At 45.8% G+C, this 16959-nt stretch overlaps 1 protein-coding gene across 3 annotated transcripts in view; it reads left to right on the top strand.

Moving 5' to 3' along the window:
- The first annotated feature begins 979 nt into the window (after positions 1-979).
- CNOT2 (CCR4-NOT transcription complex subunit 2) overlaps positions 980-16959 on the top strand; it is a 96899-nt gene continuing 80919 nt past the window's right edge. Inside the window, exon 1 of one of the 3 annotated variants that reach the window (XM_068276685.1) lies at positions 980-1051. Coding sequence is in view for 1 of the 3 variants with exons in the window: in XM_068276683.1 (XP_068132784.1) it covers positions 1636-1640 (5 nt within the window). In the remaining 2 variants the exon portion in view is untranslated. Of the gene's footprint in view, positions 1052-1417; positions 1641-16959 lie in introns of those variants that run through there. The other 2 variants (XM_068276683.1, XM_068276684.1) reach the window with 2 other exon arrangements.

Raw genomic sequence — 16959 nt, 5'->3', positions numbered from 1 at the left:
GAGGCAACTGCTGTACATGGATGTCAGCAACCAAAAAGGGGGCTGCAAGTGGAATGGAAATGCGGCTGGTGCACATGGAAAGGAGGCCATAAGAAAGTTGACCTAAGGGCAGAAAAAGTATATATTTGGCATGGTTCACACTGGCTCTAAAAAGCGGTCCGGTCGCAAATCGAAACAGAAAGGATCATAACAGATGCAAACGGATCCAATGTTAACCTATGGATCCGCTCAAACAGATCTGTTCCGCACGCTCCACTGAACGGACCGCAAGTTTGGTGCTGCATCGATTTTTCCGGACTGTGAAGCCCAGCAGAACAGAAATGGACACTGAAGCACTGCATTGGGGCAATGAGAAATGGATCCTAAAAACTCACCAGCTAGAAAATAGACCATTCCAGTCAGCAAAAATCTACTTTGGTGATGGGGTCTAGGGGGATATGGGGAAACGGAACTGAACCAGCTGAAAGTAAACGGAGCATAAACAGATCCGTTCGAACGGAAATCTGATCCGTTTTCATGGATCCGTTTCTCTGAAAGTGCCTAAATAAAGCCAATGTTCAGGTACCTGCAGCCAACCACTGTACACATGGAGAGAGTGGTTTGTTTGTTTTTTTATTACTTCATGCTTCTCCTGTATAGTGCTCCATTTACAGACACACTGGTGCAGATTTCTCAAAATTACTGCAAGAAAACCTCGAACAAACGTGCAGCAGTTGCACAGAGCAAACAAATGCTTGACCTAAAATTTGTTCCGCCTTTGCTCCAATTTTCCCCACACTGGTTTTGATACATATTACCACATGGGTTTCATTTACATAAGCAAAAAAGTGAAAATGTTATGACCTGATTTATGTTTAACAAGCAAGTGACCCTTTTAATCTATAGTGATGAATGTTATCAATTGCCTCTCATACCTAGAAAGGAAAGCTCTTGGTCTTGGGGGAAGCAATTTGTCCATGCACCTGCTGTTTCCTGTGTCACATCTTACTCAGGAAGTGAGGAATGAAATGGAAGCAGAGTCTGCAGGGCATATATCCTAACTTTTCGGAAGGTATGGACATTTACTTCATTTTAAAAGTAAATAATCTTTTGATTTAGTGGAGAAAAGTAATGTTAATACACTGGTGTTGGTACAGAACACATTTTAGGCACAGTTGGAGTAGTTGGGTAATGATGGGAAGGCAGTTGTGCTTGAGGATGGAGTGCCATGATCCAGGCAGGCAGCCTAGCCTCTGAGCTGAGAGAACATGAAGCATCAGTACAGGAGAACTAGCTCTACATGACATCTTTCATAGACACCGAGCTCAGCTTCCTCCCCTCCGGCCTGCTGGGATCATGTGAGGGAAGCCGCCAAAACAGCAGCAGCAGCAGCAGCAGCTGCAGCTTCCTCCCCCTCTGCTCCCCCCGCCGCGCGCACACAGAGGGGAGGGAGAAGCCCGGCCTGAGCACCGGAGAGGAGGAGGAGGCGCCTTACCCGCACTAGCAGGCCGCTTCCTGGTTACCAGCTGCCGTCGTCAGGGAGGAAGGCGAAGCAGAGAGCGGGTCACGGCGGAGGGTGAAAGGGGAAAGGTCAGCCACCCAGCATCCTCCGGGTTGGAAACACAGCCATCTTGCTTCTGCGAGACAAGAAAATTCATGCGGTGAGTGTTTTTATTAGCTTGAGCCATGGCTCAGAATGCTCTCCCCGGCTCCCTGGCTGGCTTCCCTGCCAGGAAAGGCCGCAGAGAGGGAAACTGGGAGGCCCGGGGGGGAGGCAGGGCCGCACGGCTGCGGCGGCTTTTGTCTGGCCCTGGCCGGGGAGGGTTAATCTGCTATAGGTTAGAGGGGAGGAGGGATGTGCTATGTGTGGCCGGTGATACGGGGCGGCTCGGTGCAGGCCTCCGGTGACGGACCGCATCCCTGCTAAGCCCCGGCTCTGGCCTATAGGCCTCTCCTGTACACATCCCTGGCAGCAGGGGGCTTTATGTGTTATTACTGATTATCCCTGCAGCTGTCACTTCCTGCGATATGCCCTGTGCAGGCCTTCTCCATCCCCCATCCATTCCCTGCCACCCCGTATTGTTCCAGTCCATCTCCCCAGGCACACATCATCTTCCACACTGCTCTGGGCCTGTGGCCTGGAGAATGGTTTGAAGCCAAATGAACTGGAGGAACAGTGCAGTATTGTCATAAAGCTGATTATCATTTTAAGTTGTGAATGGTGATACTGGAGCTAATTTTTCAAGAACACTGCTAATAAAACTAGAGCAAAAGTAGATAAGCTGCCCAGAGCAATAGTCATTGATTAAATTCCCTATTCTAACAGCAAACTAGTTGCAATGGGCAAATTGCCCCATTTCTGTTACAGTTATCAGTTTACTTTGTATTGGTAAATCAGGGAGCGATTTCTAATCGCTAGTGATTTGAAAAAGCTCTTGCTAATGCAATGCTATGGGGGATTTTTATAAAATCGCATCGCTCAAGTGGGATCACACCCATAGCATTACATTAGCAAGAGTTTTTCAAATCGCAAAACGCTCAGAAAATCGCTCCTAGTGGGTTCCTGGCCTAAATGCTGAAACACTGGGGCTGGGTTCACACTTCACTGGATTAGCAATGTGCATGGTTACAGCGGGTGCAATGTACTTTTAAATCAGATTTGCAGTGCCTGTGCATGCATGTTTTTGGGAGTACATTTGAAATCGGCGCCGGTAGACTTGGGCGCAGGATACAGCGGTATATGGCTGATCCTGCTTCTTGCACAAGTCCGGGCCGTGTTAATTACTATTCCCCCTCAAGGCCGCCATGGATAGTGGGGGAATGAAATAATGTATTGTGTTTTTTAAGCAATTTCGGCTCCGTCTTCTGACGGAGCCGACGTTACTCACTGAGCGCCGCTATAGACTGATTGCCATTATAGTCAATGGCGGCGCTGGCTGCGCCCAAATCTAGCAGCGCTGAAAAGCACTGCTCTGTGTTTTTGGTATCTGCTGTAGCAAGCATTTGTGTTTTTTAAAAGCATGGTAGACTAAGGGGGGGGGGGAGGGATATTTTTTTTCCCTTTCCTTGTGGCAAAGTATGTATATGCTTTGCTTATGATGTAGTGTGATCAGGACTTTGTATTCCAATACCTCAGTAGAGACAATGGATGCATTGGAACATGGGACTGAATGGGTCCTGTAGACATATCCATTTATGCATTGGTCTATGTTGGTGAAACGGTCCAATTTTATGTCTAGTGTGAACCTATGTCTCTGGTAGAGAGAGAGAGAGAGAGAGAGATGGTCAATGAGACGCAAAGAATTCCAGCTTGAATGCAGATTTCATACAAAATTGCGTTTCATTGACCATCTCTGCCTATCAATTTTCTACCAGATGTTTTTGACTACCTTCACATTGGCATTTGTCCATTGCAATGCCAAACAATATAATCACATTGTGAACGTGATGCCATTATATTGTAATGGGACGTCCACATCAGCGTGTCAGCTGTGAAATGCGCCAGAATAACGTAAGGTTTGGTACTGTATGCATCATATCTCATGCATTGCTTTGCATTGCATCACTTGTAAAAACAGGATGGCAACAATTGTGATCCTGTTTTTACCAGGGCTGTGGAGTCGGTACAAAAATCTTCCGACTCCTCAGTTTCTGAAACCACGACTCCGACTCCGGGTACTCAAAATTGCTCAGACTTCGACTCCTCGACTCCGACTCCTTAGTCTAATATTTAACAAGGCTGTGGATTTTGTACAAAAATCATGCGACTCCGACTCCTCAGTTTCTGAAACCACGACTCCGGGTGCCCAAAATTGCTCCGACTCCTCGCCTCCGACTCCAACTCTGACTCCACAGCCCTGTTTTTTACAGGTGATTCAATGCAAGGCCCCAGTTTGAAACTAACCTGATTCTCATCTAAATATCTACTAGTGTGTTGCAAAAATGGTCTATTAGACCTTCTTCAAAAATTGCCTTACAGTTACAGAGCTTATTAAGTATTTGTTCATGCTTATATATACATCAGCATCACTAAGTGGCACTTTTAGTGCCTTATAAATGGTGAATGCTCTTATTAGGCTTAAATTCTTAATGCACTTATAATGATAAATACCATATTATTTTGAACTACACAAAACAATATTGAAGTGAATTTAATAACAGGTTTGATACTAACCTCGGTAGTGGGAATCCTCTGTATAGTCCTATCGATCTAGCACTGGGTTTTGGGTAATACCTTTTTGACCCGATTGGTTGAAAAGATTTTTACTGGCTGGGAGTGGGGCTGAGTACATGCACAACTGCAGTGAGCTTGTGTGCGTATGATCTGCAAATGCCCAGTAGAGGGTGTTGCCAGCTGGTACCCTCTACTTCCTCCCTTACATTCCTATCCATGTACAAGTGGGGCCACACTACACAGGTGCAAGGATGACCTGCGCATGCAGAGTAGCACTGAGCCATTTATGCATGGAGGAAAAAGCCGTGCACAGGTGGCTCTGTGCTACTGCACAGTCGAGGGCCATATTTGCACTTGCGCAGTGTGCCTGTGCTCGTTCACAGACAGGAGTGCAGCTGCAAGAACCTATTTGTCAAGCCCTTGTCGAATATGTTCAGAGGGTTTAGCCCTGGATCAGTGGGTTCCAAGAGGATTATCCAGGGGCTTTCCACTACCGAGGTAAATAGTCTATTTTTTTTTTTTTTTGCTTCAGGTACACTCTAAGCCAATTTAACACTTTTTTTGTGTATGTGTGTGTTGCGATGCTCCTGCCGCATCCTACCACAACGCAGGAAGTACACCACTGGGAATCCCATCGGTCCGCATATGTGTGCCGCAACGCACCACGTTCTGTCGTTTACCTATGGGATGTGTTGCACGACTCGCTACTGCACTTCTTCCTTCCGGCTTGAAGGCGGTAGTGTGGTAGCGAATCATGGAACGCGCCCCATACCTCGTGTACGAGTGGATAGCGTTCTGCGCCTGTGCGGTACTACTTTACAGGACGCTCCCAGCCACAGAGGCGTGAAGCGCAGTTGCACTGTGTCTGCATTGACTGGCCCCGACTGGAGGACTTTTTTCGGGGCCAGCTTCAGGAGATCCAGGAGGAGGACGGCGAGGCAGCAATAAGCCTTGAGGGGCCTGCAGAAAGCCCTAGGTATGTATAAATCCCCCCCCCCCCCCCCCCCACACACACACATCTCAGGTACACATTAATCTTATTTTAATTACACTAGTTTAAGGCTTAAATGATAACTAAAATGTAGGCACTTTAGAAGACGTTGATGTGCTCAAGTATTGGGTTCATATTGCACAAAAACATTGCACTAAAACACGTGTAAACCGTCAAAAACTGACCTGTAGGGCCATCTCACACAGGTACTCTTCCAGGGTTAAATGACAGCCTTTACTTACTTTATTGTCATTTGCGCAAACCCCACATTTCGATCCAGATTTTTCCCGTTGCTTGCCTGGCGCTTAGACGATCCTTCTAGGATCTCTAAGCTAATGCTTCCGTGTCCCCCTGCGGGGATCAAAAATAACGAATGCTGGGAAGCACCATTTAAAGGTGCCAAATGCTTTTCTGCTCACTAGCAGAAAGGATTTGAGTGGGACGCCTGACTGAACTGGGCTTTAGGCCTCGTACGCACACTAGAGGAAACAGCCTCTACCGAAAATCTAGCATATGGACCATGGACCGCTGATCTCACCTGACTCAGCCGAGCACTGGCCAAGACCAGTGTTCTCTCCACTCACCCAGCCTTCCACGTGACGTGTCTTGCATGCTGTTTCATTGCTTCGCCTCCCCCCTGCATAGCATCGAAACCTGCATACTAGCAACATCTGTGTACAACCCTGTAATGTCACCTAAGGAGTCCCATTTGCTGACAGGTAACATGCCTGTTACATGTGTACAAGCTATTATGCTCCGTTCGCACTGGAGTGTTGTGGTGCGTTGCATCAGGTGATATAATCGCATTGCTATAGTGTAATGGTATGATCACAGTGGCGTGTTGCAGTGCAACTGGTGGCCTAATTCCGATGTTTTAAAAATAACTTCAGCTTTGTTGGTGTCGAAGTTGCACTCTGCATCCTGGTATAGCCGTAATTCCTATTGGGGTCTATGGTGGCAACAGCTGTGCCCAAATCTCCTGCGCTGTAATCCACGTGTTCGATTTTGGGGCTGTTTTTAAATCAGCTAGTGATTTCAATGAGAAACCGCATTGCATTGTGCAGAAAAGTAGTGCAGGTATTTTTTTTTTTTTTTTAGTGCATTACCTCCTGAAAACACAGCAGCTCCATAGACAATAATTGCATGTGTTTTCCCAATGCAGCAAAACGCTGCAGTTTTTTTCTACAAGTGTGACCCTTGCCTAGTGTTCTTGTGAGTCACTCTGGAGATAGGTTTGGAGAAGGTACTGTATTTGCGGTAATTCAGCTGTAAGTGAGCAACTGTGATTTCCCATGATGCATCACTCTTGAATGTGCAAATCATCTCTTTCTGCCTCTAAAAGCAAGGCTGCATATCCAGAACTACTGGTGTATAGTGAGCCTGTGACTAATATATTTTACAGAGCCATATCAATCCAACTTTTAGGCTGTTTCACAGTGGGACGTTAAAGGGAACCAGAGAGGAATGATTAGTAAAAATAGAAAAAGCTTTTATACATACCTGGGGCTTCTTCCAGCCCCCATAAGCCTGGATCGCTCCCACGCCGCCATCCTCCGCTTCCTCTATCGTCGATAACGGGTCCCGTCACTTCCGGCGGACGTGACCAATTGTCCGCATCACAGGGGCTCCCTCCATACCATTACGCAATGTGGCTGCGCAGTAGGCAGCCGCACGCGAAAGTATATGGAGGGAGCCCCTGTGATGCGGACAATTGGCCGCGGCCGACTGGCGGAAATGACGGGACCCGGTGGCGGCGGATCCAGGCAGCGGAGGATGGCGGCGTGGGATCGATCCGTGTGTATGGGGCTGGAGGAAGCCCCAGGTATGAATAAAAGCTTTAGTTTAGATCATCTATGGTTCTCTTTAAAGTCCCACGTTACAGCCAGGGCTGTGGAGTCGGGCAATTTTGGTGCCTGGAGTCGGAGTCGGGAAAAATGCACCGACTCCTAATGAATTTGTAACTGTAATTAAAATAGAAAATATGATAAAATGTTCTATTTCTCAGATAATAGTCATTAAAAATGTGTATATATACAGTATATATACAGTAATAGCTGTGCTTAGTCCACAAAAATGAAATAAACCAATCAAAATTAGTTACTTGTGCTGCTTCAATAAAGCAGTCCCCGTATTTTTAAGGTCAGATATACATATCTAATTGTGACTGTATATATGATGTGTACACAGGAATCTTATATATACTAAATAACATCTATGCTGTAAGAATAATTCCTGATGTGTAGCTGTGTCACTAAGGCCCAGGTTAACATTGGCGGTCGCCATCCGGAATCGCCGAGCCGGACCGCATGCGGAACGGACGCACGGCACAGCAATGAAAGTCTATGCGTCCGTTCACATGCATCCGTTCCGTCCGGACCGGATCCGGACTCCGGCGTAAGATCCAACATGCGCTATTTTTTGGTCCGGCTCCTCCGGCAGTCGTATCCGGAGCGGAGCCGGACTGTTGCATCCGGCCAATACAAACCAATGAGAACCGGAGAGCGCACAACACACTGGCCGTAAAAAACGGACGCTCCACCCCACCTCCCATGCTTCCTGCATGCTACAGCGGCCATCCTGGACGGGGACACATGGGCCCAGCGCCCACAGAGTGGAGCAGCAGCGACCTCACGCTGTAGCTCCCCGGCAGCAACATGTCCGATACGTCTGATAACGAGGAGGTGAGGCCCTACAACGACCCCAGAGCTTCTGCCGACCTCCCAGACCCCAGGTATTATTATACAGCTTATTATCTCAAACGGATCCGGACCGCAACCGTGTTCATACCGCACGGAAAATGGATGCAAACGGACGGATCCGGATAGGAACCGTACGGATCAGGTCCAGTCCGGATCCGGTGCGGTCCGGACATCCGTTCCGGTTTTTAAAAAACCGCAAGTGTGAACGGGGCCTAATACAGATGGTCAATGAGATGGAAATAATTCTGCATTGATGCTGATTTATGCAAATGTATGCACTCCCTTTGCTGATGAAATGAAATAATTTGATATGTTGTTAAAATTTGGTTTAGTGACTGCAAATTAAAGGGTAACTGAGACGGATGAAAAGTAAAGTTTTATACATACCTGGGGCTTCCTCCAGCCCCCTTCAGGCTAATCAGTCCCTCGCTGTCCTCCACCACCTGGATCTTCTGCTATGAGTCCTGGTAATTCAGCCAGTCAGCGCTGTCCGGCCGCATGCCGCTCCCACAGCCAGGAACATTCTGCACCTGCGCAATAGTGCTGCACAGGTGTAGTATGCTCCTGGCGGTGGAGTGTGCATGCGCACTACGCCCGACTGGCTCAAGTACCTGGACTCATAGCAGAAGATCCAGGTGGTGGAGGAGGACAACGAGGGACGGATTATCCTGAAGGCGGCTGGAGGAAGCCCCAGGTATGTATAAAACTTTAATTTCATCAGTCTCAGGTTTACTTTGTTACACAGTAGTACTATACTCTACATATGCACTCCCCACAGAGCTGCAGGGAATCCACTGAGAATGCTGTGCACATTGAACACAGAGGTGTTGTCTGTTTACAATCTCCTTATTCCCCTGCAGAGTACCTGCACATCATTCTTACATGTTCCCACACTTATATTTACTAGGGCCTGATAGATGTTCTTTGTTCCGGTTTGTACCTTTTACAAGTACTCTTACCAAGGACTAGTTTTAGTCTAAAGGGAATAAATATAGTAGTCTACATATCCTTCTCACTTCAGTTGTCTTGTAAAATTCCTAAGCGTTGGCAGTTAAGAGACGAATTTCACGTTACATACTTTTAATCAACAAAATTGTAATATGCAAATTAGAGGAGTCGGTGGAATCCTAAACTGAGTCGGAGTCGGTGGATTTTTGGACCGACTCCACAGCCCTGGTTACAGCAGCCAGTAACACAGCCTAACTCACAGCACTGTAAAATCAATGTGCTCTTCACAGTGCACATGTTGCGTTACATAGTAACGCAGCACGTTTAAACAAAGTGCTGCATGCTGTACGTTATACTGGGCTAAGGCATGTTAGACTGTTTGCACATGCTCAGTAATGTTGGAGGAGGAGGTCTCCCCTCCTCCTCCGAGGCCAGTCACATGGCTAATTAATATTCACTGCACTGTGGTGACTCATGGTGGGACTGTAGTGTTGTCCAGATCATGAACCGGATCTTTTTTGTGAGTCGAATCATCCGGATCATCACAATGAAAGTTTCGGTTCACAGTGGATGTCTGTCTGGAAGAAACGGGAACATACAGAATGTACAGTGCAGGGAAAGTCCTGTCCTGCTAATCATTTCACCCAGTCTGCTTCCCTAGTAAAATGATTCAAATGATTCGGTTCAAAGATCCGGATCTTTTCAATGATCCGATTCAAATGATCCGAATCCTTAAAAAGATCCGGACTTCCTATCACTAACCTGGAGCGGCTGCTTTGAGAGCTGCATAACGCAGCTCAATCTGACGTCCAACTTCAACACCACCATGCGTTGGTTTAGGGACACGTTATGCGACCATAACGTCCCCTAAAACGCAACGTCTTGGTGGGAAAGTAGCCTTAAGAAGGCAAAATTACATTTAAAAAGGACAGGTCCGAGGAGAGAAAAAAAAAATCTACTTGGGGCTTCCTCCAGCCCCTGGCAGCCTATCTGCCTCTCGCCGCAGTTCCGGTGTCTCCCCCCTCCCCCCCCCCCCCCCCCCCCTGGGGACCCCAGACTACTGGAGCTGTGGCGAGGGCGAGGGACAGATAGGCTGCCAGGGGCTGGAGGAAGTCCCAGGTAAGTACAGTAGATCTTGTTTTTTTTTTTCTGTTTTTCTCCTCGGATGCGCTCTTTAACTTTGCTTTTTTTTTGATAGAGCGCTTTTTGGTCTCTTTTAGCCCTTTATACCTTCCAAGTGGTTCTGGCTCACCATGAGCTGTCCATTGTCCATTGTTTAATTTGAAATCCGAATGCTGTCAGAGCACAGTTTGGGACCTGGTGTAATGATGTTTTACTACATATATTTGCATCCCTAGTTAAAATGCAACTCAATGAACAGATATGACTTGAATACGCCCTTAGGCTAGGTCCACACTAGCCACGGTTGCAGATCGCAGTCCGCGGTCCGTGCTCCGTGTAAACAAAAAACGGAACGCAAACGGATCCGTTTGTAGAAAAAATGCAATCAGTTTCCGTTCCGTTTTTCAACCCAAAAACGTGGACAACTCTGACCTGCACCATTGCAATTGTTTTTGACCAATAGGATAGCAGTGGGAGGGTCTGTGCTGATACTATTTACCCGTCTCACACCTCATGACCTCTAGGAAGCCAGTGGGAGGGGCTATCTTTAGAAAAAACAGTGTTTTGGCCATTTAAAAGCATATTAAATGTCCTGGGGAGGTGTTTGTGAGTGCCTGTACCAATGGCAAGTGATTGGGAGTGGTTTTGCTGTACAGGGAGTGGTTAGGTTACTGTTTGTACCATGTTTTTGAAGCACTCTTGAGAATACAGCAGGCGACGGCCATTATTAGGTCCTCCACGTTTATAAACCTCCGGGTGGCCATGATGGCTGCTCTCGTCTCTTTCAGCTTGTTGACAGGAAGCTGTCAGAGATGACGTTGAGAAGAGGAGAGGGAAGTTCTGGCCATTCGTGTTGGCATACGTTTTGTGTGAAATTTTCTTTGTGAAGAGGGAGGTCCGTTTTGTCATAGGCTTTCATTATCCTCCATGTATCCGGGTCAGGGAAAAATGCAGCAAGCCCGGACTCTGCGTTCAGTTTCTGAGTACGGCTGCCACGGATCGCCCGCGGATCCGTTTTTTTGGGGAGTGTGGACAGACGCTATTTTTAACATTGGTATCCGTGGCTCCGTTTTTCATACGGGAGAAAAAACGTAGCTACGTATACGTTTTTAAAGCAAGTGTGAACTAGCCCTTACTGTGTTCTTTTGATTCTTGTATTGTGTGGCTTTAGTGACTGCTGAATGGCAGTAGCTGTAACAGTTGTGCCCTCTTTTCAATCTGGGGGAAGGAAGTGAGTGGCACATACTCTAAGACCCTTCCCTGTGTAACAGCCGGAGGCTGGGCCGCTGTGATGACACTATCTGGTAGCCTCTGCATGACATTGTCATTAGAAGTTTGGAGATGATTGTTTAATGGAAGTGGTGTCCAATTTAGACCTCGTTTCCATGTATGCGCTGTGGGCGACTGGTGGCACTGCATTGCTTTGTGATTTTCCTTGATGCAGTTGTGATACCTTTCATTTGTAATGGATGGAATCGCACCAGGAATGCACAGTAATGCATACAGCCATGCGTTGTGATATCACAGTCTATGCACTTTCTGATATCCCTGCAAAACACATCACCAGACATTGACAAAAAAGGCAGCCGTAATTGTGTAAGTGGAAATCTGAGGTCCCTGTGTTGGGGCTTAAAGAGAACCCGAGGTGTGTTTAAAGAATGTTATCTGCATACAGAGGCTGGATCTGCCTATACAGCCCAGCCTCTGTTGCTATCCCAAACCCCACTAAGGTCCCCCTACACTCTGCAATCCCTCATAAATCACAGCCATGCTGTGAGGCTGTGTTTACATCTGTAGTGTCAGTCTCAGCTGCTCCCCCGCCTCCTGCATAGCTCCGGTCCCTGCCCCCATCCCTTCCCTCCAATCAGCAGAGAGGGAAGGGATGCAGGCGGGGACTGGAGTTCTGTAGGAGGCGGGGAGAGCAGCAGACTGACACTATAGAGATAAACACAGCCAGTTCTGACAAGCTGTTTGTCAGCAGCGTGGCTGTGATTTATGAGGGATTGCAGAGTGCAGGGGGACCTTAGAGGGGTTTGGGATAGCAACAGAGGCTGGGCTGTATAGGCAGATCCAGCCTCTGTATGCAGATAATATTCTTCAAACCCACCTCGGGTTCTCTTTAAGTCAGGGGTCAACTTGCTTAAACCACGTCCATTTTTCTGTACCATACAAACACGCGTTTTCCCGCTGTGAGAACAAAATACGGACGCTGCTTGTCTCCCTCAACATGCGCCATTCCCTATTGAGAGCAGCTTTGTCCGAGATTCATCCGAGGAAAAAGGCATCTGTTTTTTTCACGGACTCGAGTGTGACCGCAGTCTTGAAAGTGAAATTCCGCTTTTACTGATAGAAAAGCAACGTCTTTGGTTCATGTCTTTATAGTATATGCTTTTTGGCCAACGTTGCTTCATTGCCTTGCTTTGGTTTATGAGCTGAAATTAAAGTTTGTACCAAACATGTACAATTGTGCCGTCCTACCATCCCTGCATCCACCTCTTTATACCTGACACTCCATGTTTATGCTGATGTGTATCTAAATGGCTGTATCCTTGAGCAATAAACCAGCAGTGAGACAGTACCCAGTCTGTGTCTCTGTGTACTAAAAGTTTGTACTGCCAGCACAGTGGCAAGTGGATGTGTAAAGTGTGTATTCCTGCAGGTGATAACTCCTTCAGAGCTGCAGCGCATGGTCTCCTGTGCTGCTAATTACCCATTCAGGCATAGAAGTTACTGGGGTATTAGGCTTGGTTCCCATGTCCGTCTTTGATTACTGATAATCTCGTGTCCCCCAGTTCCGCCGTGGTGACTCCTCTGTAGCTCACAGACCAGGGGTTGTCAGGAGCAGGGTTCTCCCCATTTTATTATATTAGACCAAATCTCCCTAGCAACAGGGAGGATTTTGATTGGTCTACCATGATGCAATAAGAAATTGCAATCCAGTGGAGATGCCCATGCTTATGCCCGGCACCAATCTGTTTTACCTTCAGGACCGAGCAGCGGAACCGGGGGACACAAGAGCATCGGCAGTTGACACAGCAGACAGAGCGGAACGCGGCAACCAGTGTAGTGAGAACAGACACTGTCCATTTTCATTGCGACTGTGCCCCTGGCGTGTGGCAGTTTGGGACTCTGCATTCCATTTGCCACATTGCGTTTTTGTTATTTTTTTTTTGCGTTTTTTTTTTTAGTGGAAGCGGATCCTATTTTAACAATAGGATCCGCTTCCTGCGTTTAGCGGAGGTGCAGAAGACGTACTATATAAGTGTTTTCTGCACAAGTGGTCCACCAAGCCTTACTGGGAGCTTATGTAGCCGTTTAAAAAAATTAATTCGTTATTTTTTAACGTTTATATTGCAGAATGATTTTTTGGCAGACCAGCTAATGATGAAATTTATAGTTTGTAAAGTTTTTTAAGCACACATCTTGTCTAGTGTAAATTGTAAGTATTGCTTTAGCTACTGCTTTTTCAAGTTTAGGCATTTGTTGTGTTTTATAGCTGTGCTTACCTGCAACTTAAAGTGTAACTGTTTGGGCATAAAATCAATTTATTTTTATCGGGTAAACCAGTAATAAGGATGCTAACCAGGTGATCCAAAAGTTAAAATCACTATTACTTTTCTTGTTTATAAATGATCGTTTACCTGATTTGGTACACACAAAATTTGGTACACAAAGAGGAAGTTACAGGGCATGCTGGGTTGTCCTTTTTTGCTTCTTTATTTCCCCTCAGACTTAACTAATGCAGCCTGATTGGCTGGGGCCTCTTTCACTCCTGTTTTACCCTCCCACACCTCTGTTCCTCTCTGATTGGCCAAAATTTCTTATGCTCTATCAGGCAGAGTAAGGGAGGAAATTACATCAGGATTGGCTTCAAAATAGCCACACTTAAAGTGAACCAGAGACGAAGCACCATCATGTATTTTACCATATATATTAGTGGGAACATTAGAGAAAACACCTACCCTGCTTTCTGTTTCATTCTGCACTGCACAGATTGCTTCTTATCAACCCCGATAAAATCCCCAACTGAGCATTCAGTCTGGCTTTGCTCAGTAATATTTATAGCTCAGTCTGTCTTCTCTCATGTCTTTTCAAGCCCAAGCCTGTCACCTTCTTGCTCTGCTATAATGACTCTATGATTCCAGAGCAAAGCCAGACTGAATGCTCAGTCTGGGATTTTATCAGGGTTGATCAGAAGCAAGCTGTGCAGTGCAGAATTAAACAGAAAGAAGGGTAGGCGTTTTCTCTAATGTTACCACTGATATATATGGTAAAATACGTGAGGGTGCTTTGTATCTGGTTCACTTTAAAATGGTAAATACTAAGGATTTTTTTTTTTTTACTGTAGAAAAATCGCTAAGTTCAAACCATGGACAGTGCAATACATATGTTATGTAAGTAGAACAAGTATTTATCTACTTGTATATGTTTTGTTTTTTTTCTGAGATGGTATGGCTGACATCTCCTCCTTAAAGGGAATAAAAAATCCAGTTTTACTTGCCTGGGGCTTCAATAGCGTTGATGCACGTGAAATCCCACGGGGGGGGGGGTGGGGGGGGGGGGGGCTGGCAATCAATGTGCGGCAATACACAGTCATTCAGTGAAAAATGAAACACAATAACACTCCTGGATACCAGTCATATACAGCGGGAAAGCCTGTTTCGTCTGCTGAATCCCCACCGCTCAGCTGGCTCCGACTCCTACTCCTTAGTCTAATACTTACCAGGGTTGTGTATTTCGTACAAAAATCATCCAACTCCTATTCCTCAGTTTATGAAACCTCCGACTCCAGGTACCCAAAATTGCTCCGACGGGATTGTGACAAGGTAGCGTGCTTGGCTGGGCTACGCATGCGCATCTTGGTCAGGCTTTCACGAGGTACTGAGTGCCCTCTAGAGGGCTTAACCCCTTCCCGGCCGCTTAAACGTCGATAGGCGTCGGGAAGGTGGCAGCCTCAGTCCTGAGACTGGGTTTTGCAGGGGGAATCGGGCGCACAATGCGCGCGCATCGCCACTGAGTGACGGAGCTGAGCTCCGTGATCTTGTAGGCTGTTAAATGTGAAAAAGAAAGAAAAAAGGTGTACATTTCTACAGCGCTGCAATCTAGCACAACGCTGTACAGGGGACAATTAGCTGTCCCTTCGAGTGTCCCCCTGAGCCGGGAAAAACTTCCGCTCACCGCCTGGGGTCAAATTAGGGAAGGGTGGAGATAGGGTTTTTTTTTTTTTTTTTTTTAGGCTCTTTTTTCACGTGTGTGTGTATATATATATATATATATATATATATATATATATATATATATATATATATATATATATATATATATATATATATATATATATATATATATATATATATATATATATATATATATATATATATACATATACATATACATATACATATACATATACATATACATATACACACATTCGCAGCAGTGATCAGAGCCAACCTACAGAAAGCTCTGTTGTGTGGCTCTGCAGCGAGCCATTAGGGTAGGAACACACTAGGTAGGATCGCATATGCGGTTTCCACTATGTGCTATGGAAAACACACATGCGATTCTGCCTAGTGTGTTCCTGCCTTTAAAGCTGCAAAGCTCTAATTTGTGAAAAATCGTCTGGTCACTAGGGGGGTGTAAGCCTTTGGTCCTTCAGTGGTTATGGAAGCCCTAGGTAAGTATGGTACCTTGGATGTCTTTCATCTTAGGTACACTTTAAAGCAAACCTGTGAGGGGATGGGGGGGGGGCGGGGGCTAAAATGTAGATACGGTATATACCTCAGTAGTGGAAATGGTCCAGAGGCTTCCATATCCTCTTTGAACCCACCGTTCTTGCATAGGACCCTCTTCTTCTGGCTGTGCTCCTGGCTGTGGATTAGTGCATCCAGACTGGGCATGTGCCTAGGAAAAAACCCATGCATGAGCGGCTTTATTGTACTGGACATGCATGGATCTTACTTGTGCATGCGCACTTTAGATGTGCTCATACACTTTTGGAGAGCAGCCATTAGATACATAAATCAAGGATTGAACTTCATCCCTATCAGTAGCTGACTCCCCCTTTCCCATGAAAAATCTTTACCTTTTCTCAAATAAATCTTGGGGGGGGGGGGGGGGGGGGGGCTGTACGGCTGATATTGTGGTGAACTCCCCTCCCACAGAGTGATGTAGTTCCCTGTCTGAGTCTTGTTGCGTTGTGGAAAATAACGTCTTCTTCAAACTGCCAAATAACCAGTATCTCCCTCTGTGCATACGTATATCTATTACCGTAAAAAAAACCAAAAAAAACCTTTTAGCCTTTCTCAATGTACGGTTGGTGTTGTGGTTTTTTTTTTTTTTTTTTCCCCATTTCATCAAGCAGTAAAGATGATTACGTGCAGGCAGGATTCTGGATCATAAAATTGAACAAATGACATGGCAACTTTCAATCATTTCTTGATCTCTCTTCTATTTTCTAACTTTGTAATTTTATTGATTAATTTTTCCCCCTTTTCGCTACAGTTCCTCTTTAAATAAACCTCTGAATACATTCCTGTTTTGCATACTTGCATCACTTGTACCTCGTATTGTAGCTCTGTTCTTTATCAAGTGACTGGAGCCATGGATGTTAAATTAGTATTTTCTTCCCTTACATATTAATATTTTAGGATAACACAACTGAGCATAGATGGATATCCCCTTAGTAAAAGATCAAACTTAATCACCCATGCTAGGTATTTGTGCCTTGAGTTAGTGCAGACTAAGTAGATAGATTTCGGTATGTAGATCACTCTGAATGCTTTTTTCATATTAGGAGATGTTTTACAACATTCCTGTAGTGTTTGGAACTCTGTCCACTCCACATATTGAGACTAAACAGTGTCCCTTACAGTGTTGTGGGAAATTCCTTTATTTACAGCATGGAAGGATCCCATATAGTGGTTTCTTTAAAGGCATAACGAAATACTGGTTTCATCTGTATAATGTTGCTTTGATATGTTTCCACCAGTAAAGCAGACGTTGGCGTTTCTTCCAGTGGCAGAAATTTGATCACTGCAGCTTGT

This window comes from Hyperolius riggenbachi, chromosome 3, assembly GCF_040937935.1.
Source record: "Hyperolius riggenbachi isolate aHypRig1 chromosome 3, aHypRig1.pri, whole genome shotgun sequence".
Classification (NCBI taxonomy): Eukaryota; Metazoa; Chordata; class Amphibia; order Anura; family Hyperoliidae; genus Hyperolius; species Hyperolius riggenbachi.
This window is presented reverse-complemented; position numbering and strand designations above follow the sequence as displayed.